This window comes from Chiloscyllium plagiosum, chromosome 32, assembly GCF_004010195.1.
Source record: "Chiloscyllium plagiosum isolate BGI_BamShark_2017 chromosome 32, ASM401019v2, whole genome shotgun sequence".
Lineage (NCBI taxonomy): Eukaryota > Metazoa > Chordata > Chondrichthyes > Orectolobiformes > Hemiscylliidae > Chiloscyllium > Chiloscyllium plagiosum.
The window spans coordinates 24693950-24720603 of NC_057741.1; the positions used below are offsets into that span (position 1 = coordinate 24693950).

General features: G+C 38.8%; 2 protein-coding genes across 4 annotated transcripts in view; one reads left to right on the top strand and one right to left on the bottom strand.

Annotated features, from left to right (window-relative positions):
* The window catches only part of stx18 (syntaxin 18), a 158439-nt gene extending 137267 nt beyond the window's left edge, over nucleotides 1-21172 (top strand). The window contains exons 8-11 of one of the 2 annotated variants that reach the window (XM_043674245.1): nucleotides 4384-4442; nucleotides 10539-10608; nucleotides 11607-11687; nucleotides 20610-21172. In XM_043674245.1, the coding sequence (XP_043530180.1) occupies nucleotides 4384-4442; nucleotides 10539-10608; nucleotides 11607-11687; nucleotides 20610-20705 (306 nt within the window). In that variant the 3' untranslated portion in view covers nucleotides 20706-21172. The remainder of the gene's footprint in view (nucleotides 1-4383; nucleotides 4443-10538; nucleotides 10609-11606; nucleotides 11688-20609) is intronic. The other variant, XM_043674246.1, reaches the window with a different exon arrangement.
* Nucleotides 21173-23094: 1922 nt separating this feature from the next.
* Nucleotides 23095-26654, bottom strand: part of LOC122539423 (neuronal vesicle trafficking-associated protein 1-like) — a 59570-nt gene continuing 56010 nt past the window's right edge. For both annotated transcript variants that reach the window (XM_043674247.1, XM_043674248.1), the window contains exon 5: nucleotides 23095-24156. In XM_043674247.1, coding sequence (XP_043530182.1) covers nucleotides 23953-24156 — 204 coding nt within the window. In that variant the 3' untranslated portion in view covers nucleotides 23095-23952. The remainder of the gene's footprint in view (nucleotides 24157-26654) is intronic.

Below are 26654 nucleotides of genomic sequence, written 5' to 3' on the forward strand. Positions count from 1 at the left end.
CATTGTGCAACCATAATTACGAGGTGGACTATTGAAAAATATACTTAATAGACTAGAACTTTTTCTGTAGAAGAGAGGGGACTAACGGTGACTTATTCAAAGTATGTAAGATTATGAAGTGATTTGATTGGATTGATACAGAAAACATTTCCGCTTGAGGAATTATAAATTAAAGATGGTTACTAATAAATCCAGAAAAGAACTTGGGAGAACCCTCTTTAACTAGAGAGTGATTAGAATGTGAAACTTGCTATCACATAGAGTGCAACTAGGTAAACATATACGGGAGAAAGTAATAGAAGGCTATGCGGTTAAGCAAGGGGTGAACTAGGCTGGAAGGAGGCTAATGTATACCATAAAACTGGTATAAATCAGATGGCTCACTTCCATTATATTTATTCTGTATATTTATACTAACAATACCTGAAGAGTACAATTGCGAAGTACTGACAGTTGTAATGTTTATTGGCAGTTTAAATGATCCACACTAATAGCTTTCAATTTGGTCTTTATTGTATTTGGCTAGCAGTTGCAAATTAACCGTATGCCTAATCTATGGATTTATTCCAAAGTGAAGACATTTAAATCTGACATTATTGAGATGATATTCATTCAAACTCTGCCTTGCTGCAATGAATGCAGCTGGGATTACCAATCATTTCAAGCTACTGTCCCTATCACAGGTGCAAGCAATCCAGAAGAAAATAAATGTTATTAATTTTGTTTTCTTTGAACATTTTCATTTATTAATTCTAGATATATTAGTAATGAAAGAAAAGAGCTATCTGTTTCTCAATCAAGGATTATCCAACTGAACTATCAGAGGTGTGGACATCATTCAGGCTATGACTGAAGTTACGTTCATCTCGCACAAATACCAGGCAATAACCCCATATCCAACTACAGCAAACCTAAGCATCTCCCTTAGACATTTATAAAACCTCTACAGTGTGGAAACAGACCATTTGGCCCATCAAGTCCACATGGACCCTCTGAAGATGATCCCACGTAGACCCTACCCCTGCTTTTCCCATGGCTAATCCACCTAACATGCACATCCCTGCACACTATGGGCAATTTAGCATGGCTAATTCACCTAACCTACACATCTTTGGACTGTGGCAGGAACCAGAGAACCCAGAGAAAACCCACACAGACATGGGGAGAATGGGCAAACTCCACACAGACAATCTTCCAAGTGTTGCAATCATTGAATTACCCACTGTCAGCATCCTGGAGGTCGTCATTAACCAGAAACTGAACTGAAACAGCCATATAAACACTGTTGTTACAAAAGCAGGTCAGAGGCTGAGAATCCTATGGCAAGAAATTTGTCTTTTGTCTCCTCAAAAATCTGTTCACCATCTACGAGGCCCAAGTCAAGAATACTACCTACTTGCCTGGATGAGTGCAGCTGTAACAACACTCAAGGTTCGTACCATCCAAGATATAGAAGCCTACTCGATTTGTATTCCATCCACCAGCTTCAACATTCACTCCTTCCAACATTGATACGCTGTGCCACAAGTTACACTGTGTCAACTCACCAAGTCTTGTTTGACAGCACCTTTCAAGCCTACAGCCGGCACCACCTAGAAGAATAGATGCAGTAGATGCATGGAAGCACCACTCCCTCCCAAACCACACAGTATCCTGACTTGAAACTATATCTCCGTTCCTTCACTATTGCTGGGACAGAATCTTGACACTCCCTGCTAACAGCCTGTGTGCATTCCACAAAGACTGCAGCAGTTCCATAAGACAGCTCATCACAGCCTTTTCAAGGATACATAAGGAAAGCCAATAAACAGTGGTCTAGCCAGTGATGCCCTAACTCTGGAAGCAATTAGATTAAAGAAGAACAGTGCACATGAGAACCAGCCTATGTGGCAACCAGTGGCAGTAGTGAGGGGATGGAGAATGCTTGGAGGTGAAAGACCATGCAACTCAACCTCCAGAAATGTGCTGAACAAGAGTTGGTAACTCTAATTTCAACTGTTCATATGGCCAAATTTAGTAGCCACTAAATAATACAGATTAGAAGCAGGGCCCTTGGGCTTGCTATGTCATTCAGTAAGATCATGGGTGGTCTGATTGTAGCTTTGATTCCCTTTTCCTGTCTGTTCGCCCTATAATCCTTCACTCTTGATAAATATTCAATGACCCATGCTCTACTGCTCTCTGGGAAAGAGAATTCTGCAGATTGATGTCCCTCTTAAAGAAAAAGTGTTCTCCTCATCTAAGTCATAAATAGGCAAGCCCAAATTTTTAAACTTTGTTCCCAAGTTCTAGACATCCCAGAAGGGGAAACATTCTTTCAACATCCACCCCTCCAGCTTCCCACACATTGTTATACATTTCAATAAGATCATCTCTCACTGTTCTAAAATACAATGATTATCAGCCCAACTGCATTACCTTTCCACATAAATTAATCCTTTCAAACCAAAAATCAGTCAAGTGAAATCTGTTTGAACTGTTTCCAATGCAATGATATCTTCTCTCAAGTAATGAGATGCATTCCAAGGCCTTTTACACCAAAGCAATACACCCCTACTTTTATACCAACTTCCCTTGCAATAAACACCCAACATTCCATTTGCCTTCCTAATGACTTGCTAAAAGTGCATATAAATGCATTGTGATTCAAATACCAAGGCACCCAGATCCCCCTGTACAATAGAGATATACAGCCTTTCCCCATTCAAATTGGCACGGTGGCTCAGTGGTTAGCACTGCAGCCTCACAGCACTAGGGTCCCAGGTTCGATTTCAGCCTTGGGTGACTGTCTGTGTGGAGTTTCTGCCCGTGTCTGCATGGGTTTCCTCCGGGTGCTCTGGCTTCCTCCCACAGTCCAAAGATGTGCAGGTCAGGTGAATTGGCCATGCTAAATTGTCCATAGTGTTAAGTGCGTAGTCAAAGGGAAATGGGTCTGGGTGTGTTATTCTTCGGAGGATCGGTGTGGACTGGTTGGGCCAAAGGGCTTGTTTCCACTCTGTAGGGAATCTAATCTAATATGCTGTTTTATTCTTTCTACCAAAATTTACAAGAAAGAAACAGATCATTTACAAAACCTCTTGTATATAAGTTTGAAACTAATGTAAGTCATCTGTACCTTGGATGAATATTCCATAGAAATGAATTGAGATGATTGTAAACAATAAAATAATGACTTTCAATTTGATTTGATTAACTTGTTTGCTTCTCCACAGATTATAATTGACTTTTATTCAGTGGAGCTGCATTTTAATGCTTAAGAGAATTTGAACTTTTGGAAAATGCTGCATAAATGTTACATTTTCAATCACTGCTCTAAGTCTGTTTTTGTTGCAGTAACATTTATGGCCATTTGCTCTATGAGTATGAGGTAGCATTGAAAGGCAGCAGAACATAGTCCCATTCTATTCCAGCTGTCACCATTCCATATTATTGGTTTAAATGTATTCGGTTTCTTAGGCACTTGCCCTACCAAATACATTTTTGTATCTCCATATACAGAGTTTATCCTGCCATCTTCACTTGCATGAGCAGTTTATTCTGTCTTATTTTCGTTTCTAGCATTTGTTTAATGGAAAGTACTTTTGTGTTTTCGCACAGAGGCTAGTACAATTGCAATATTTAAAAGGCATCTGGAAGTATACATGAATAGGTGAGGTTAAGAGGGATGGGCCGAATGCTGGCAAATGGGAGAAGACTAATTTAGGATATCTGGTTGGCATGGATGAGTTGGACCGAAGGTTTTGTTTCCATGCTGTACATCTCGATGCCTCTCATAAGTAAATGGACTTAAAGTTATGAATTGAACTGACTACAGTAATAGAAGATGTAGTGTGCTGCTGAAAGATGGAGAGCTCACTTGTTATTTGAGAGTTCTTGAGCACGGTAGGAAAGTGTCCCATACATTTCCATCACACTGAATTACATTCATCTGTCAGTCCCTTTGAACTTGGTGATTTGTCCATTCTGAATGTGCCCTATGTTTGATTTATTTTTCTTTAAGCATGCATAACTTCTATTTATAGGTAAATATAAATTAATTGCTTAATTGGAAGAAGAGGAAGATGAGTAATTGAGAACTTTGTGATTCATACTGATTCTTCCAGTGTTTGTGCATCTCTGATCTCAGTATCCTGATTTGTTGTATATGCAGAAAGCATATTGCACATGATTGAAAGGCTGTTAAATGCAGACATCTATAGTGAGTGTTGTCAACAAAATAATCATCTTTGTCGGCGTGAACTACCTGTGGTCACAAATTGATTTGTTTGTCTTTTTTGAAGTTGATAGTTATTATAAGTGAACCTGAGATAGGTGGACTTGTTAAGAATATTCATATGTTTTATATTTTGCATGATAATTGATACTACACTTTATTCCTGGCAGTTTGAGCAGGAAAACCAGCGCCTTGTCAGTGAGATGAACAGCCTGGTGGATGAAGTAAGGTAATTCTAACATCATATGGTTCTCTTGACAGAAAAGCATAAAAAGGAAACAATTCAGACTTAATGCAGGCTTTAATATAACTAATGCTTCAGTCAACTGTTCGTGAAAATCATTGTAAGTTGACAGAGCTGTTAAATCCTTGGATATTTGAAGAGAAATGTTTACATAGATTATGAATCATATTCAGTCTGAATCTGAATAATTGTAAAAGCCAACACACAGTCCTCCCTGTCAGATTTTTGTACTGTTTCGGGGACATATTTATTGCAATTCACATCCTATAATAAAGTCATGATCTATACTGATTCAGTCACTTTATATGTGGACCATCCAATTAGCATGTTCACGTGTACAATGTTTTCCCTAATGTTTTTGCTATTTTTATGAAGGCAACAACTCATGACAATTAATACAATGAAGTGTGAGCTCCACAGCTTTGCTTTCAAACAGGGGCAATGGTTGGAACCATTGGAGGAAATTAGGGAAGAATGCAAAGAAGGGAATGGCAAACTGAGGCTGCAAAGGAACAGCATGCGGTGCTGAGAGAACTCTCAGGCAGCAAATCATTGATGTGAGATTTTCATTAATATTCTGTCCCTTCCAAAAGTATCCACAGCTGTACTTTTCCACTTATCCTAGTCTTCACAACTGTCAACTGAGTGCCCCCACTCAACTTCATGGATGTTATCCTTACAGAACTAAGAATAGGAAGTACAAATGAAATTCAAGAGAAGATGATCATCAAGATAATTCATCACTCTTCTTTGGACAGTTGCTTCTCCTGAACATAAGACAAGATGCCTGTGTTTAATGTCCTAGTACCGGTGCTGAGACTCACTGAGTAACATTCCCAATGGCTTTACGAAGGGAATGATCCTCTGAGCTCTGATTGTACAAAGCTTAGCAGCAGACTGGATTATGTGAAAGTGAGGACTGCAGATGCTAAAGATTAGAGTCGAGAGTGTGGTGCTAAAAAAGAACAGCAGGTTAGGCAGCATCCAGGGAGCAGGAAAATCGACATTTTGGGCAAAAGCCCTTCATCAGCTTTTGCCTGAAACGTCGATTTTCCTGCTGCTCAGATGCTGCCTGACCTGCTGTGCTTTTCCATCATCACACTCTTGACAGCAGACTGCATTATCTCAACCATGCCAACAAGGACACTGCTTGAGAATGTTATGGGGAGCAAGCATGCTGTCAGTCTGATTATAGACAGCACTTGTTGCAATTCAGTACTTCTGCTGTGCTGTATGATACGATTGACTAGGAGTGATCAAACATGCTGAAAAGCCATATCATCGTTATTGTTTGTAAGAACATGTTGGATCCCGGCCGAGTCTAAGATTCTGTCCAAGATTTCAGAGCTTCTGTCAATGGCTCCACATTGTGGGTCTGAATATAGCGTTCATGGTGCTGACAAGTCAATCCATGGTTGACTGTGCAATTTGGATATTGTGCATGAGGACCCCACATAAATTGGACATGGATTTACATTGACATTTATGGTTTATAGCCAAGCGTTCTATACGTATAGAAGTCTTACATGCCCTTCTTTGCATCAGGGTATGAGGTTATCCTGCAGTGTTATCCTGGGTGTTGAACTGTTTAGTCATTCAAATTTTTCTTGTTACTTTAAATACCATAAATCATAAAAATATATTTTTATAAATGTGTGTATTGAACCCATTGGTGTGTAACAGTGTAGGATTAGGTTTACATTGACATACCATATTTCACAATTCCAGCTGGTATAAACTGATTCGTGAACATTGCAATACTATGCTAAACTTTGATCTCTACATTCCATGCATAACATCTTTAAATCCTATTTAAACAAAGATACATAGTGACAGCAGAATAATGTAACCCCAGCAAGGTGCACTTAGCCCTCCTCACTCTCTCCAAATATCCAATTGCCATAGTTATATTGCTCTCAAAAACCCTTCCCATTCCTTGTAAATACAAGTGACCATTTTAACGTATTCCAGACTATTCAGGGAGGGCTGAATGACTCTCACATTCCATCACTCTCCTTGTCTGTGGGGATATACTTGCCTCAGGCTCCCTTGCACGATATATCCCATGCTCAGCAAAAAAATGTTTTAACTCATCATTTGCTGGTCCCATAAACAATGCAGGGCATTTTAAATAGTATAGACACTAAATAGTCCTATCTGTCTGCCAGTGCATGCTTGTACTCAGAGTTTCCCAATCAAGATGTCTCTGCTCTAGATTCTGAACTTAGTCAGCTGTCAGCCTCTCAGCCTAAATGAGTGAGTGATCCACATTCTATCCTTTGAAAACTTGAGGTCAAAACTCTTGTGTTTCTTGCACCAAGTCCCGTTTATGTATGCCCTTGTGGTTGATAATCTACTTAGACCCCCAGTCAAACAATGCCTCAGATTTAAAATTCTCATTCTTGGTTTCAAGTCTCTTCATGGCTTTGCCCCTTGCTATCTTTCTGATTTGTTTTTAAATCTGCTGTTTTCTATTTCATACCTCTTATTCACACCCATTTTAATGCCCCATTCGCGAGAGATTATGCCTTCAGCCACCTAAGCTCTGAGCTCTTGTATCCTGTCCCTAATCTTCTTTTATAGTGCCTACAGGCCTTAAAGCCTCTGATCAAGCTTTTGACCATCTGTCTTAATACTACCTATGTGGCTCAGTGTCTAATTTTCCTCAGCTTGTGCCTTAGATTAAAGGTGTGAAATGAATATAAGTTGCAGTTTTGCTCTGACAAGGCTAAGCAGAAAGAGATGAGTGACCAGCAAAAGCTGCAGTCTTTTTCTTGCACGTTAGGTGAGGATGAAATTTTATTGAGAAGGGAAAGAGTGATTTAGCTAAGATCCCTCTGGAAGAAACCATATTCCTGAAATGCACACTGCCTGCAATGTATGTGATAGTCTCTTAGTGTGGACAGAATGTATATGAATGCTTGGCCTCTTACTGTGGCTTCCTGATGTTCAATGCCAATTTTCCTTGCAAGACCGAAGACAATGAGTTAGTATCTGTCTGCTGAAATGTTTTGGTGACATGCATTTCAGAGTAGATTAATAGTGTGTGGAAAGGTAGCCATCGTGTGAAGCAGTGATGGAAGTGTTGATGAGGCTAGCAGATGCATGGTAATGTAATAGCTGCAGAGTGAGGTAGAGTGAAGTGTGCTGCAATAATTGGAGGAGACTGGTGAGAAATAGGGAGGGGATAGTTGTGAGTACTGAAGTTACAGTTCTGCAGGCTAACGCACTTTGCAGTGTGGAATATGAATTAGGCATCATACCTTAAGTTCCTCTTGGGGTCATTGAACGTTTTTCTGCATTGCATCCACATCCTTCGAACAAAGCTTCTGGCAGTGGTCTGCTCTGACATTTTGATCCACTTTTGCCAGGGGGCTAACTGCGATTCTTCATCTAGACAGGGAGAGGGGTGAGGTTTCAGCTCCTACCAACCTTCACCAGTATCTCCAAAGCTATAACTGATCAAAAGGGAGCTCTTCCAATGTTTTAAACTGGTGTTTAAATAAAGCTAATAGCAGTTGCAGTGCATTCCCTGCCCCTGGTCTCTTGTAATTTACATCAGTGACATCCCCTGTCCAGTCACCCATGCCAATAAAGAGCTAGTGTATTCTGGTTGCTACTTACCTCATATTATTTAGACATGGGGGACTAATTGAACATGGTTCCTGATCCATGTGCATAGGCCCATCATTAGACCATACTCACTACTTTGCTCCATTTTCAACAATTTGTGAATTTGGGGCCTCTACTGCAGAACCAGCAAACAGAAGTAGACAAATTAATCTGTTTCAGTTGAGACAGATTAAAAGAATCTCTCCTCTTAGTTGTGGATCTTTGATATATAAGTGTCATTGCAAAAGCAATGACACTTCTATTCAATAGACTCATTGACAGACACCTAAATCTGTATCTGCTGAGGATTAACGGACAGAAAGACATGTGCAGAATCAGAAAATCACATGCTACCATGAATAAAATGATTCGGATTTACACATGAAAGAAGTGAAACTATCAATGTATTCTAACAGATGAAAGGCTTAACAGACAATCAATTCTTCAATGTATAATTTCAGTTACATCACACTGTAAATTTTTGCTATAAATTCTGTGTTACGATCGAGCCCTCCACAATCACCTGATGAAGGAGCGTCGCTCCGAAAGCTAGTGTGCTTCCAATTAAACCTGTTGGACTATAACCTGGTGTTGTGTGATTTTTAACTTTAAATGAATAAAATGAACACTGCGCAGCAAGAGCTATGGATATCCCAGCAGAATGATACTGGCCTGCATCAAATTTCATGTATTTTAATATTGGATTAATAACTAGGAATTTTACCATATTACCTTGGGGTTCAAGAGAAATTTCACAGGTTTCCAATAGCTCATGCATATTCTCAGTTACCTCCCTCAGGAAAATAAATAAATGGTCTGGAATTCATGATATTGTAGATGAGGCTCAATTGTGGACGTGAAGGCCTTTGACCTTTTTCATTGCCTATTTTTGTGTGTTCAAGGTAGCCAGTATCGCTTCAGAACATTTCCAATTTTCTGTCTCTTGTGCCTTCTGAGAAATAGCTATTTTAGTTATTTACTTTATATTCTTCTCTCTACCTAAAAAGAACAACAGCTGTTTTAAATTTGGGCACTGTTCAGAGGTCAGAGGTAGCATAACTTAATCTAAGATGAAAGGCTTAGTGCCGTGAGTTGGAATGGAAGTCTCGGTGTGAATGCACTGCCAGCATTTTTGGACAGCTTGCAAGTGATTATTTTTGAGACTCTGCCCTTAGATCTGATCTGAAGCTTTGTTTATGGTATTTGTTTTGTCAGTCCCAGAGTATTGCTGCCAGTATATTAAATGAGAACTGCAGAATTCAAAAGCTATTTGTTCAGGCTGCATGTTGCTGTTCTGGCTGTGATCAGTTGAAGAGGGACTCATGTATGAGCAAAAATTAGAATTATTAACATTCATAAAACAGACCTCAAAAAGATGCAACAGGGCATTGATAAAGAGTAAATCAACATTTCTTCAAAACTAGGAGGTTGGGGAAGTGATAAGTAAGATCTTAGCATCAGAAAAGTACCAAGGTTTTCATAGATAGATTTTCTGTTCTCTCACCTCTGAGAACATGGATTGATTCTAACCAACAGAGATGTGATGAAAATCTCTTTTGCAAAACAGGCTTGATCAGTCTGAATCCAATTTTACATCTCTAGCTAAAGAGTTTACCTTTATTTAGTAGTTTATCTTCAGTCCATCAAAACTTTGCAGAACAATCGATGTTGCGTGTGACAGGAAAAACCATCATCCCAAACACTGCTAGAGTCAACAAGTTTCATCACCACTAATTGAGGGCACATAGGGATGGGAAAGAATGTGGATTTACCAGCATAGTGTTCGACCTGGAAATAAATGATTAAAAAGAAATCCTAGTATGGATGCAAAGAAAATAGTGTTAATCTTCAGCAGATACCGATTTAGGTGTCTGTCAATGTAGCATTTAGAAAATCCACAGGAAGCTTTGAATGGAAAAAGTAAGTGAAAATCTACTATAATCTCATGAGTTTGGGGCTAAAACATATTGTCATGTTATTGTTTTAGAAGATTTATTTTCGAAGTTGTAATGCCCAAGCTATTCCAGTACTGAAAATAACTTCAACTAAAACAAAAGCTTAACCTCTGACTCCATTGTTCAAAGATCTAAACAGGAAACCAGCAAATTCTGGAAATCAGAAATAAAATCAAAAAGTACAGGAGGCTGTCTGTTGTTTAAATAGGATACACTCTCAATTGTGACACTTAATGAGAATCCAATTAGAATTATTTACTGTGATATGCAGTAAGAATATAAAAGAGACTTGGTACAATATTATCTGTTTTGGTTATGGGGATTTCAGGAGAAGAATTATGTCTTATTTTAAAAACACCAAATTGTCATTATCTGTTTGTTACTCATTTCAGATGAAAACAAAATGTATCAGCCCAAACTCCTGAACCCAAATCAAGCAAAAGATAAATGAGTTTTCTGTTGCTGCCTTTTACTCAGCACAAAATAAACTCTTTTGTTTTAAATCTAAAAATAGGCAAATTGAAGGAAAAGTGGTTGAAATCTCCAGGCTTCAAGAAATTTTTACAGACAAAGTTCTTCAACAGGTGAGTTAAGGTTCACACTATGTTGTAATAACTATCACACTAAACTAATTTATTCTGGACAACACAGGTGAATTCACTAAATTTGAATGCATTGATCAAATTCAATCACATCTTTTCTTTACCATCTATTAAGTAAAGTCAATCAGAATTAATTTAAATGTGCTTGAAGCCAAGTAATGCTTGTACAACAACTCATTGCTATTAGTTATGTTTATTTCCTAGGCACTTGTTGTGATGTAATGAAACTGGGGTCTTCACATTTAATTTCTCACTCCAGTTGGAAACAATTGAAATTGCACCATTTAAAATTTAGATGCAACAGTGCATTTTAACAGGAATAAAAAAAATTGACAACCAGGGTTTTAGCTGTGCAGTGATGTTTTTCAAATCAGATTTTTGAGTGATGGAGAGCTGCTGTCAGACATAAATTGTTATTCTGGGTCTTCTTTCATCTAATGGGGATATATTTATTGTGCTCCATGCCATTTTTATAGATTTATCAACTTAATATTGATTAAAATTCACCTTTACCCTTCTTGTAGTTTAAAACATTGGTACAATTAATTTTGCTATAAAATGACTGGAGCATTTTTAAGGATGCTTATAATGGATTTTGTTTTTCAATATTTTGCTCACTTGCTGGTTTTGTTGAATCCATAAAAACAGCTAGTTCCTGAACTTGCTTTCAAAATTTGCATTTTTATATATAGAAACCCATATGAAAAATTGCATTTACAATGAATGTGTAATAAATATTTTGAAATAATAGGCATTTTATATCCTTGAAAATAAATGATATCTCTGCACCACAGTAATTTTAATACCAGATACATCATAATTAATTTTAGATTTGTCACGTTCTTGTACAGCGATGTGAAGGTTTGAACGTTGCTGGCTGCTGTAATATTGCATGTTACTGAAATGGAAATTATTGCCATCATGTGATATTTTGTCATGTAATAATTACAAATGGTGACTTCTTTCTTCTTCCTTGGCAGGAGAAAGAGATTGACAGCATTCATGAGCTCGTTGTGGGTACAACTGAGAATGTTAAAGAGGGGAATGAAGACATCAGAGAGGTAACAGCTATTGCTGGTTGACAAATGTCAATTTTGCAGCTCTCACTGTACGATTCATTTCTGCAAAATTATTTCTAAAAACTGTCATTAATACAAACCAGTGTTATTGAGATTTTTACATTAAGTTTGAAGTTCTACCAGCTGTAATGATACGATTTGAACCCATGTCCCTTGAACATTAACCTGGGTCTTCAGATGGCTACTCCAGCAACATTGCCACTGCACAACTGTCATGTGCAATTATAGATTTTATTATCGTGAAAGAACTTTGAGGTAATTCTGTTCCTTTCTGAAGATTGCTATTATTTCACCAGAATTAATAACGTCCAAAGTTCCTTAGTTTAACTCTCCTTGATCAATATATACCCAGCAGAGATTTGACTTTTAGCTCTGTTGTATTTGATTTGATTTGATTTATTATTGTCACATGGAGCAATGTACAGTGAAAGCTATGTTTGCGTGCAGTACAGGCAGATCATACTACACAAATTGTATAAGGACAATAGAACAGAGAGAAGAATACAATGTTATGGCTGCAGAGAGAGTGCACTAAGGGAGAGATCAACGTTTAAATTTTAAAATTTGAAAGGTCCATTCAGAAGTCTGATAACAGTGGAGAAGAAGCTGTTCTTGATTCTGTTAGTGTGTTTAAGCTTTTGTATCTTCTGCCCGATGGAAGAGATTATAACCGGGGAGGGAGGCGTCTTTGATAATGTTAGCTGCCATCCTGAGTCAGCAAGAAGTATAAATGGAGTCAATAGATGGAAGGTTGGCTTGCATGATGTTCTCAGCTATGTTCACAACTCTCTGTAGTTTTTTCCGGTCCTGGGCAGAGCAGTTGCCATACTAAGCCATGATGCACCTGGATAGAATGCTCTCTATGGTGCATCTATAAAAATTGGTCAGAGATAATTGGTAGTTCTGTCTGATCCAGGGAGAAGTGTCAGTGAATTTATTTTAATAATTATAATCTGTAATCTATAATTAACCTTTTAAGGGAAGAAAGTTAAAGGCCTTAGAGAATGCAGAAGATTTATGAGAACAGTACCAGAGATATGTATTTTTGTTGCCTGAAGAAATGAAAGAACAGAAAATGTTGGAAATGCTCAGCAGATCAGGTAGCATTTGTAGGGACAGAACAGAGTTAATGTTTCATTTCCATGAGCTTTCATCAAAAATGGGAGCGGTTAGAAATGTGAGAGCCTTTGAGCAATGCACAGGTTGGACAAAACAAAGGAAGATTCCTGATCAGATGAACAATAGGTGAGATTACATAGCAAAACCATTAACCTTGCACGGCCAAAGGAAACAGACAAAGAAACAAAAGATGCCTCTATATGTACTGTTGACTGAAAGTGAAAAACATTGAAATATGCAAAGAAAAGGAAACAAGTGGGGGAATAAGAGATTGCATTCTGGAATTCCTAAATTCAATATTGAGTCCTAAATTGCCTAATCAAAGGCTAAGGTTCTGTTCCTCAAAATTAGGTTGAGCTTCACTGGAACAGTGCAGCAGGACAAGGACAGAGCCAGAAAAAGTCTTACATCTCCTACATTTGCATGCAAACATCCTGTGTAGGCATTCATTAAGGAGTGGGCCAGAGTATCATGGAGTTAATGGTCCCATTGGAATACTGAACGGGGAAATGTGGGGAGGACAGGTTTTGTGGCTGAATTACAGCAATAATCTTGGCTTGGAGGGACTGCACATGTCGATTGATGCATTGACTCCCAGTCCCACAAGCTGCTGCTATGCTTGGCCCTCAGACAACCTCGCATAGTGGTGGGAAAAAGATTAGAGGGAACATAGCATGACAGTGCACGTGGCAGAAAGTAACTGAATCTGGTTGCTGGTTAGCATGGCCTGGGAGTGCTCAGTCATAGTTCTGGGAAGGAATGGAATGGAATTCTTACAGGATGTATGGAATAAGGAAGTGTAGTGGAAGTAGCTGTGAGAGTCAATGAGTCATAGAGTCAGAGAGATGTACAACACAGAAACAGACCCTTCGGTCCAACTCGTCCATGCTGACCAGATATCCCAACCCAACCTAGTCCCACCTGCCAGCACCTGGCTCATATCCCTCCAAATCCTTCCTATTCATATACCCTTCCAGATGCCTTTTAAATGTTGCAATTGTATTAACCTCCACCACTCCCTCTGGCAGTCCGTTCCATACATGTACCACCCTCTGCATGAAAAAGTTGTCCCTTAAGTCTCTTTTATATCTTTCCCTTCTCTCCTTAAACCTGTGCCCTTTAGTTTTGGACTCCCCCACCCGAGGGAAAAGACTTTGTCTATTATCCTATCCATGCCCGTCATGATTTTATAAACCTCTATAAGGTCACCCCTCAGCCTCAGACACTCCAGGGAAAACAGCTCCACCCTGTTCAGCCTCTCCCTTTCGCTCAAATCCTCCAACCCTGGCAACATCCTTGTAAATATTTTCTGAACCCTTTCAAGTTTCACAACATCTTTCCGATAGGAAGAAGACCAGCACTGCACACAAGATTCCAACAGTGCCCTAACTAATGTCCTGTACAGCCTCGACACGACCTCCCAACTCCTGTATTCAATACTCTGACCAATAAAGGAAAGCATACCAAATGCCGCCTTCACTATCCTATCTATCTGCGACTCCACTTTCAAGGAGCTATGAACCTGCACTCCAAGGTCTCTTTGTTCAGCAACACTCCCTAGGACCTTACCATTAAACTCCATCTGCCACTTCTCAGCCTATTGGCCCATCTGATCAAGGTCCCTTTGTAATCTGAGGTAACCTTCTTTGCTGTCCACTACACCTCCAATTTTGGTGTCACCTGCAAACTTACTAACTATACCTCTTATGCTCACAGCTAAATCATTTATATAAATGATGAAAAAGTAGTGGACCCAGCATCGATCCTTGTGGCACTCCACTGGTCACAGACCTCCAGTCTGAAAAACAATGGAGAGTCAGTTAATGAATATTAGTTTATAGCTCATCCTGAGAAATGGAGACCAAGAAGTCAAGGATAGGGAGGAGTCAGAGATAAACCAGGTGAAACTGAGGAAGGTAGAAATTGGAAGCAAATTTTCCAATTCAGGACAAGCAGGGCACAACACCAGAACCAAAATCAGTGTACTGGAGAAAGAGTTGAGGGAAGGAGCCCAAGCAGGTCTGGGTCAAAGAATATTCCACATACCCCATCAAAAAACAGGTACAGTTAGGCCCCATTCGATCACTTTATTTAGAGGTAATGACATGAGTTAAAGGAGAAATCATTCATGAGAGAACAAGTTCAGCCAGGTGGACAAGGTGGCAGTTAATGGGCATTGTTTCAAAGAAGAATTGGAGAGCTATCAGGCCATCATGATGGAGTGTAGAGAGATTGGACCAGCAAATTAGAAACATTTAAAGTGCCAGGGTCCCTCAGAAGTGGAAGTAGGTAAGGAAAGACAGAAGGGGATAAAAGACAAGAGTCAGGGAAGAAAAAAATCATTTCACTGGAATGGAAACAGACTGAAATAATAGTTCCAATGAGGCAGTCCAGTTTATCTTGGGAAGAAGGTAGAGACAAGCTGAATGGGAGTGGAGAATAGGAGGTGAGAAGCCATGGAGGGAATCTCACTGGAGTAGCTAAGGTCAGTGTCTTTTCTGGAAACAGTGTCTTAATGTTTACTGGCAAGGTCATTGTGCAGGAGGTGGTAAAAGAAAGTGTCTGAGGGTTGGTGTTCCACCGTTGCACATTAGAGGTCGGTTCAACAGACAACAACAGCACCCACTTGGTAAGCAGGTCTAATATATGAGTGCAACATCATGCCATTGGGATAAAACTGGTCCCTTTGCGAAGGGTAGATCATTCAGTGTCAGTGAGGAAAAGATTGGAAGGAGATGGTTAATATGCTCCAACTTGTGAGAGTGGAAAAAACAATGAGTTCAGAGAGATATAGAGGGCATGATACCCAGGGGTTGTTGGAGCTTGTGATCCTTAATGCCTGAAAGGAACTATAGGCTGAATCTTAGCAAAAATTGGCCAAGTATCGATTTCGGATTATTTCATAAGGCTTACTCTTTGTGAGGTCCAGTGAATGTCCTCAAGTAATCCTCTGCTATTCACCTCACTTTGTATGCATATGCTTCTATGGTGCCACTGTTGCACTACCTTGCACTTACCAGTGCCTTTGGGACCTTCCGGGATGATACCACTGGCACCATACATAGAGCCTAGCTGTGCACCTGGTCAAACACTGCCCATGATGAATATCTCTTCACTGCACATGTAGTAGAAAGGAAACAGAAATTATAAGCTTCTGAAAGCACATAGGTGGCACAGACGATGCTTTGTTGCAAATAAACTCTGATAATTATAAACACATTACCAGTTTATATAATCACCAGTCTACTCAACTGTCATAGTAACTGCGGTTACAAGAATCTTTCTCCAGAGGCTACTAGTCTTTAGTACCATATCATATTAGAACCTTGTTGGAAGAATTGCCTCTCTTTCCCTAATGCCCAGCACTGTATAATACCTTGCCATTGTTCGATGTGGGAGCGTCACATGATGTGACACTTTCAAACAGTTGAGAATGTTAACCTTTATGAAACAGCAAAGGAGAAGAAATAACAAACAAAAGCACCACATTTGCTTCTGGGAGCAAACACGGGATGCTTGACATTTAAGTAACAACCAATTCCCTGTCAATCAATAATCGCTCCATGCAACAACCAAGTGTCAATTAGGTTCTGTCTGGAAGGAGAGGAATTTGTTGTGTGTACAAGAAAGGTTTCTGATTCAGTATATGGATGTACCTACGAGAGAAGGTGCAAAACTTGACCTACACTTGGGGAAATAAGGCAGGGCAGGTGACTGAGGTGTCAGTGGGGGAGCACTTTGGAGCCAGCAACCATAATTCTATTAGTTTTAAAATAGTGATGGAAAAGGATAGACCAGATCTAAAAGTTGAAGTTCTAAATAGGAGGAATGCTAATTTTGACGGGATTAGGCAAGAACTTTCATAAGCTGATTGGCGGCAGATGTTCACAGGTAAAGAGACGGCTGGAAAATAGGAAGCCTTCAAAAATAAGAAAACAAGAGTCCAGAGACGGTATATTCCTATAAGGGTGAAAGGCAATGCTGGATGACTAAAGAAATTGAAGTTTTGATTAAGAAAAAGAAGGGAAGAATATGTCAGATATAGACAGCAGAGATTGAGTGAATCCTTAGACTATAAAGGCAGTAGGAGTATACTTAAGAGGGAAATCAAGATGGCAAAAAGGGGACATTGAGATAGCTTTGGCAAATAGAATTAAGGAGAATCCAAAGGGATTTTATAAATACATTAAGGACTAAAGGGTAACTAGGGAGAGAATAGAACCCCTCGAAGATCAGCAAGGCAGCCCTTGTGTGAAGCCGTAGGAGATGGGGGAGATACTAAATGAGTATTTTGCATCAATGTTTACTGTGGAGAGGGACAGGGAAAATATATAATGTAGGGAAATAGATGGTAACATCTTGAAAAAATATCCTTATTACAGAGGAGGTGCTGCTGGATATCTTAAAATACATAAAAATGGATAAATCCCCAGAAGCTGTTCAAGTGTACTCTCGAACTCTATGGGAAGCGAGGGAAGTGATTACTGGGCCCCTTGTTGAGATATTTGTATCTTCAATAGTCACAGGTGAGGTGCCAGAAGACTGGAGGTTGGCTAATGTGGTGCCACTGTTTAAGAAAGGTGGTAAGGACAAGCCAGGGAACTAAAGACCAGTGAGCTTGATGTCGGTTGTGGGCAAGTTGTTGGAGAGAATCCTGAGGGACAGGATGTACATGTGTTTGGAAAGGCAAGGACTGATTAGGGATAGTCAACATGGCTTTGTGCGTGGGAAATCATGTCTCACAAATCTGATTGAGTTTTTTGAATAAGTAGCAAAGAGGATTGATGAGAGCAGAGCAATGGACATGATCTATATGGAGTTCAGTAAGGCATTCAACAAGGTTCCTCATGGTAGACTGGTGAACAAGGTTAGGTCACATGGAATACAGGGAAAACTAACCATTTGGATACAGAACTGGTTCAAAGGTAGAAGTCAGGGTGATGGTGGAGGGTGGCCTTTCAGACTGGAGGCCTGTGACCAGCAGTGTGCCACAAGGATTGGTGCTGGATCCACTGCCTTTTGTCTTTTTATTATAAATTATTTGGATGTGAGCATAGGAGGTATAGTTAGTAAGTTTGCTAATGGCACCAAAGTTGGAGCTGTAGTGGACAGCGAAGAAGGTTACTTAAGAGTACAATGAGATTTTGAAACAGACTCTAACCTCACACTTTTAATGCACTGTCTGAGCTGAGATGTTACTTTTTTTTAATATAAAACCTTAAGTTATCTCGAGAATGTGACTTGAAAGAAGTTATGGATTTACATATTAATGAATTGAAACCTGCAACCCATTCTAAGTGATTAAAGACTTCACAGCAATCTAGATTTGTTCAATGCATCACATAATTTGTATGACACTTTGATCTTTTACTATAAATTCTGTGTCCTATGATCCTGCCCTGCTAGCAACCTGACGAAGGAGCACCGCTCCAAATGTTTGTACTTCAAAATAAACCTGTTGGACAGTAACCTGGTGTTGTGATTTTTGACTTTGTCCACCCCAGTCCAACACCAGCTCCTCCACAGCATTTAAAAGGCACCTGGATGGGTATATGAATAGGAAGGGTTTAGAGGGATATGGGCCAAGTGATGGCGAATGGGACTAGATTAGGTTCGGATATCTGGTTGGCATGGATGAGTTGGACCAAAGGGTCTGTTTCCATGCTGTACATCTCTATGATTCTATGACATTAGGTTATCTTGTGAATTGTGCACTGCAGGTAACCCTTTAAATGTTTCCTGTAATCACATCTGATTCACAGATCTAACTGTTAATCAGTTTGCAATGACTAATGGCATGGTCAAGATTGTTTGCGGCCAGGACTTGTATTTGACATAATTCGTCACTGAATGTAGTTCGTATGCAATCCTGTAACTAGAGACATCTTACGTTAGTACTGTGTTGAATGCAATTGTGCACTGAAGGGCGCCACATGCTCACAAGGAGAGCCCACTTCCTCAGACATGAGAAAGGACTTTGCCCAGCCCAGGTGTGGTGGCAGCCATTTTTCATTTCCATTGCAACTCTGATGAGGATGAAAGGCTTTTCAGATTGTAAATAGCTGACCATTCAATAGCACGTGATAAATTTCAGATTTTTAGCCACTATTCACCTCTTTGTTATTTAAGGATTACTTTGATTAGGTCTCACTTTGAGGTTAGAATTTGGCAGATAAGTGCTTTACTTCATTGAATTTCACATCATCAAATGTCAATGATATTTTTGCTTCTCTTCATATAACTATTTGGTCCAAGCCCCAGCTAAAAATTCTAATTCTTTCTTCATGATTTTTCTCATAAGTCCAATATCCATAAAGAATATATTTGGACCTCAAATCTCCATGTGCTTCATTTTCTATTCCTTTTTTATACTGGACTTGCTGAGTTGTAACAACCTAATTACAAGTTCGTTGTGAAGTAGAATTAAGGTAATCTAATGGGGAAATTATTAATACAACTGTCGACATTAATATGCAGTACCATTTGTACATGCGGTAAGGTTTTTCATTATATTTTTATTCATGCGCAATTTTAGACATGTTAGGACACAGCTCAGTGACCATCACATCCCGAGTTGACCCATATGGACAGGTATTGTATCACAAATCCCCCTCTAGCTTTTCGGTATTAGTTTCACAATGATGAACCAGTGTGCAATTGCAGGCTGTAGCCATGGAGTGTCACTGTTGAGCAGTTGTACTGAGCCACAGACTTATTCAGGAGCCAGGTTAGTACATGTTGAGGAGTTAAGAAAGAATTGAGGTTTGGAAATTTTTTTTAAAAAGTAATAATAAATATTCATGGAATTCTTCCCCCTCAACATTTATGGGCATTAATCCCTGATGGAAACATCATTCAAACTCTGTTTGCTAAATGAAGCCTGAGGATCACACTGTTAGAGTCAGAGATGTACAGCATGGAAACAGACCCTTCGGTCCAACCCGTCCATGCCGACCAGATATCCCAACCCCATCTAGTCCCACCTGCCAGCACCTAGCCCATATCCCTCCAAATCCTTCCTATTCATATAACCCATTCAAATGCCTCTTAAATGTTACTTGGCAAAAGAAAAACAAATTAGTAAAACTTGGTAATGATGGTATTGGTCCAAACTGACGTTTCCTGTTAAGACCAGTTCAGACCAGTTCCATCATTTCCATATTTTATTGGATTTTGTCCCAAAACTGTCCGAGGTATGGAGTATTCCCTTGCACAAGAACATTGAGAGCAAACATTGGGCCTCCAATGCCCTTACATCTCCTTCATTGATTGGAAATTATTCTTTGTAATTAGTACAGGAAAAGCAAAGCACTGCTTACCTTTTCAAATCAGATGGGAGACCAAGGTGGTGAAATCAAAGGATAGCTTAATCTTTTATTTCTTGCAGAGGCAGCATTATTAGGACCAGGATGGAAGGATGGACAAATGATTGATTTCCATATCCAAACAATGACAAAAGTGAGAGTGAAAGGGGGAGGGACTGTGACTGACCCCTCTTACCAATCTACAGCAGATGCCCCTCAGTTCCTTGTTCAGTTGAAAACTCTAGGCACCTCTTCCTGCTTTATTTCAGCCAACCAGCCTATCTTTAATATCCTATTATCTCCCTCCACTGTTATCACAATGCTTAATAGGAAAGCAACTGAATTGTAACTAACAAATGAGTTGATACTTAATCTGAACATTTCGGCTGGAATTATTTACTGCAAATTGAATTGTTGTATGTGAAAGTTCAAAAAATAGTCCTGCAGATGACAAAGTAATGTATTTTTTTTGTCCCAACAGGCAATCAAAAATAATGCTGGATTTCGTGTGTGGATTCTCTTCTTCCTGGTGATGTGTTCCTTCTCTCTGCTTTTCTTGGATTGGTATGACAGCTGATGGTGATGGTCAAGGGTCCTTATTGTGTTGCAATGACAGGACTTTATTGATGTTAATAATATAGAACTTGTTCACAGGAGACTAACTTGCACCAAGCAGAACGACATCTAAAATAAGCACTTAGAATGAATTGTAATATTATTTATATAACATGTTTATGTTGTCAGTTTAGTAACAACCTTAAATTGACATGTTAAAAGAAATTTTATTTTATATTGGAAATCTGGTGTATGATCATTTTTTCACAGGCAGCCATGTCAGATATAATCTTTACTTGTGCTCTTATATCTAATGATGTTGATTTGTAATTCTAAAGTCTTGAAATGAACCTGTGAACAGAAACAACATCAGGAGGCTTTCACTTTGCAGTTCTTGGTACTTTATTTCGAGTTCCAAGGATACAGTGCTTTCAATGTGATGCACATTGTTGGTCAGCATGAAATAAATGCGAACTGTTGGCTTATTAATTAAGTCAAGTATATTGATCATAATTTGTTAATAAAAGTATTAATCTGGGATTGTGAAAATCCCTTTGTGATCACTTTGTTTAACAGTAGGAAACAGAGTTTTATCTTGAGGATAACAGGGTTATAAACTCCAAATAGATCAAGGCAGACCATTAAGGCACATTGTTTAACCTCCAAGTCTCTGAAAAGTTAGCTCAGCTCAGCATGAGTAATGGCTAGAGTGGAACAGCATTAACCTGAGCAACTCTTTGTTCGGGAGGAGAGAATTAACTTAGGGTTCACGCTCCTGATTGCTCACTAGTGATCTTTGTTAGATAGTTTACATGAGTCAAGCTCTGGTGACCACCAGATCATCTTAGTCATTGTTTCCTTTATGGTCAATTAAATGACTCACTAAAAGAATGGATGGTATTCCTACAAGATTAGATTAGGCAATCTTCACATGGACAGTAAATTGTAGAGGGAACTGCCCACACAATTATTACAGAGCACACATTAGTTTCATTACAATTGATGTGAATGGTAATGAATATTGGTGGGTTCAATAATGGTTGAATGATGCTATTCACCACTTTACTGCTTAAGTGGTGACAATCAAATTTGCCCAAACTGGTTGTGTTGGAGAGCATGTGGAAACAAGCATCAGGAGAAATAAAGCAGATTATGTTTAAATGATTCACATGCAATTGAATGCTGTAATAAGAGGATTGATAAACAAGATTCATATCTTGCATATTTTATCCATTATAATCTTGTATAATTGAAATAAGTTTAGAACTGAATATATGTCATTATTACAAGATTACTCTGCATTATCAACTGTGATTGTAAACTGAAAAAGCATTTTACACTTGGATAAAAATTTGCGCTCTCAGAAAAAAAATACGGCAATCAGATGATGTCATATTACTTGACTTTATTGTTTTAAATAGTGAATCGGTTATACCCTCATTGCTTCATTTTACATCCAATACAAGTATCATTTTTGCTCAGATGTATAAAACACATGAAGTTCTGTACAAACAGGACTTAAATAACACCATAAACACTAAATGACAAATATGGCACACGTTTTACAAAGCATGATGTTTTGGCACTCATTTTAATTTGTTGTATGTGTGCATCTTTTTTTCCTCCTTTATCCTTTTGTGTCTTTCTCTCAACATCCAAAGTGATTTTGTAGAAATTGGTTTCAAGTGTCCACATCTGGCATTTTGACTTAATATTTGCACCTCTTAATTTTAAAGGTAATTTGACCAGTTGGTTACTGGATAATTGACCAGTGGCAGAAATAAAATAAGGTGCTTACTTCCTCCTGAACTTGAGGGGAGATGGAGAGATGTCAAACCAAGGAACTATTACACAAATATTGGCTATGTTTCAGAATTAAAATTTGTGTGTATGAACTATAAATTAAATAAAACATTATACACAAGCACGACTGAAAAATACTTTTTTAAAATGCCTATAGATGACAGTGTTTCATTATTATCAGTAAAAGATTTCATTTTTTTAAAAATGACGGTTTGAAATAATCCTTATTCCATAAAAGCACTGCACTTTGTTTGGCTTTTCCACACAAATTCAGCTTCTAAAGAACAGGCTCCAATTATTGTCATTGATTGCAGAAATGTTTAGTGTAGGTTCTAATGCTTGTGCCCCTTACTGGGCAAAGGTTTTAAAGTGCCATTCACATCCTGAGCAGTCAAGATATATGCCCATTTCAGGAAAAAGCTGCTTGGGATATCTTCCCAGAATGGCAGAAACTAATCTAAAACAATTTTTTTAAATATAAAAGCTGATTATTTTCTTCAAAATTTGTGACTGGTGTAAAATATCTCATCTTCGGTATGAAATTAGACAAAATAATTCTTTCTCTGTAAAACCATGTTGGCTCAGAGGAGCAAAAACAGAATGCAGCCTTTACAAATTCTGGGGTGGGTGTGTGGGGGGTGCTAGAGAGGAGCTCTGCTTAGCTGTCTGTCAATAAACTGTGACAATGGTAGCCTTTCATTTTGTTTAAACATAGTTTCAACACTGTTTGTTGTAAACAGACTTGTATGTTATAAGACAATATATCATCTCCATGATCCAGCTACCAAATTTGCAATTCCATAAGTGACTCCAACCTATCCATTCCCTGGACTCAATTTCAGCTAGATGCAATGTTTGTATCAACATCTTGGCATCAGACAGAATGGAGTATTTTATTCTAATGGTTTGTTTTATAAAATCTCTTACTGCTTTCATATTCTAAGAAAAAACAATTCACATTATAAGTTAACACAGAACCATAGTAATATACTTTGCTGTATTTGCTAATTTGACAATACAAGAGAAATTCGCTAATCTAACATATCATATGATCAAGTATCCATTACCTAGTATACAGGGTTTTTGGAGGTGACTTTGCCCTTTATCTAAAAAAAAGCATAATTAATGTAAGAGTTTAATTGCATTTTTAGAAGATCTAGCCAGAGAATTGGTATGTGGAGCAGGACTTTTCTACTTATTTACTTTCACATCCACAACCTGAGATTAATAAAAGTACAGCATTCCTAGTTGAAGTCCTAACAAAATGAGACAAGCATGCCATCTTGCAAAGAGTTTCATTAACACTTACAAATAACATGAACAAAATGAACAGGAGTGGAAGAAAAACTGAACTAGACCAAATTAACTCTTCCATACCTTGCTAATGTCAGTGCCTTGTACATTAAGCAGCTAATGTTGGTTCCTGTGGTGATTTTGGCAAGGAACCGCTGGTCAGACCTGGCAGTTTACTCAGCTGTTTTGCCAGCACCTTCAGTTTCCTTCTCCAATGCTTTCTCTTCAGAAAGTGCAGCCAACCAGGGTGATACAGAGCGTGAAATGGTCTGTTTAGCCAAGTTGTAGTGGTTGATGACAGTGTAAAATCTTCCCCGAGAAGCAGAATCTTGCTCCGAGTAGTAGGTCTCCAAGCCAGATGGAATGCAGCGGTTATGCTGAAGAGGAAAAGAAACACCAAATAGAAAGTAAATAAACCTAACTCTACAGGTTGGCAAGAGTGGGAATAACATGAAGGTGTTCCAATTATTGTCGTTTTCTCCCAAACATTACAATGAATTTAGGATGAAACTTCTGAACAATACAGGACCATCTTTATTTTGTAACGCAGAATTCATTGGCAGGATTTAATTTCATGATAGGAATGTGCAGGTTACTGTTTTCTTGCATTTAAAGGAAGAAAGTAAGTACATTTCCAGTGGACGTCTGGTAAATAGGTGATCCATTACAAGGTGAAGTTTGCCTTCTAATATCATTCGCTATTTGTGCCATCTTGAAGCAGCTTACAGAGCAGCATCTCAAAGACTAGTGTAATGTGCTAACATTCCAGGTTTATGTACTAGCTTGCACAATTTGAATTTCAAATATTCTGGACTGTTTCACGCCTGCTCCTTGATTCTAACTTTTTTTTTAAGGATTCCCGACAGGAGAAACAGGCCATTCAGCAACAACAATTCCACACCGACCCTCCAAAGAGTAACCCGTCCAGACTCCTGACTAATGCACCTAACCTACACATCCCTGAACACTAGGGGCAATTTAGTATAACCAATTCACCTAGCCTGCACATCTTTGGATTGTGGGAGGGAAAGAAAGCACCCGTAGGAAACCCACGTGGACACGAGGAGAATATGCAAACTCCACACAGACGGTCGTCTAAGGCTGGAATCGAACCCAGGTCCTTGGTGTTGTGAGGCAGCAGTGCTGACCACTGAGGCACTGTGCCGCTTGTTTAGATTCCCATCAGTTTTGGCTAAATCTTTGAAGCAACTTTGTAATGTGGGCAACAGCCAAGTGGCACTCAGTAGTCTCACAAATGGCACGTAATAATTATCAGATAATCTATTTTAATGATGTTGGTAAGAACTTCTTTGCTCTTCAAATAATGCCGTATAATATTTTACATTTACGTGAGGATCTGGAGGCTCTTGGATTAAGGTCTAATCCGAAGTTGTAGCATTCCTTCAAAACGACACTGATTCTCAGCTTAGGCTATGTGGTCAAGCCTTCAGGGTGAGGGTGGAACCAACAATTTCAAATTGAGCAAGATTATTTCTGATGTTCTTTGTTTTCAGGTCATTTGAATGGATTGGAAGTCATTGATTGTTTTATGCCACTGTTCTAGGTTTCCATAACAATATTGTTAACACTGCAGTTTTGATTAATTGAGAGCTTAACAATGAACACATGGATTTTATTCAAACAGCAGAAATATATTGCAAACAACACTGTAGGAACAGTCCATTGGGCCACTCCAACGTCTTCAATTCTTATCTAACTTTAATACCATAATTCTCAATTCCTATCTCACTCATATGCTTATCTAGCCTCACCTTATTCTATTCAGGTAAAACTCACAACACCGGGTTATAGTCCCAACATGTTTATTTGGAAATACTAGCTTTCAGAACATTGCTCCTTCGTCAGGGAGCTAGTGGGGCAGGATTATAGGACACAGAATTTATAGCAAAAGATCAATGTCATACAACTGATGAGATGTATTGAACAAACCTCATGCATTTAATGTATTGTCTGAGCTGAGATGTCAACTTTTTTTTTTTAAATCTCAAGTTATCTTGGGAATGTGACTTTAATATGTAAATCCCAGAACTTCTTTCATGATTCAAAACCTGCAACCCATTCAAAAAGATGAAAAACTTAATATCAATCTAGGTTTGTTCAATATATCGCATCAGTTGTATGACATAATGATCTTATGTTGTTAGCTCTGTGCCCTTTGATCCTGCTCCACTAGCTACCTGACAAAGGAGCAGTGCTCTGATAGCTAGTACTTTCAATTAAACCTGTTGGACTACAACCTGGTGTTGTGTGATTTTTAACTTTGTCTACTGCAGTCCAGCACCGGCACCTCCACATTATTCTATTCACTTCAACTTCTTTCTATGTTACCATTCAACATTCTTCACGTTCTCTGGTTAAACAAGTTCCTTCTGAATTCCCTTTGATATCTATCTTGCTCACTCACTCACTCAAAAATGCTGATGGAGATCTTGTGATGCAGCAGTAACATTCGCTATATCTGGGCCAGATCTCTGTTTTTGAGTTCTATGTAAGGACCTGTTGGCCATGACGGGTATATTTGCAGCATGGGCAAACATACTGGAAGGATCTACGAGCTAATGACCAAAACTCCAGATGGCAGGTGCTAAAAGCAGAAGGGTTTCGTGGACAGTCATCCTTCAGAAGGCTACTGAAGAATATTTTCCATGCGTGTGTAACAATCCAATGGAAGTGCCTAGCCCAACTCTTGAAAATGAAGACTGAAGAAAAGATAAGATAAACAGATCTTCTATCAATGATATCAAGTTTTTTCTTCCCCAGAAGTGGAAATACAGTATCTTATCCTAACCTCTCATTTTTAAAATGAAAAGACCATAAGACTACCAGATATAAGAGCAGAATTAGGCCACTCAAT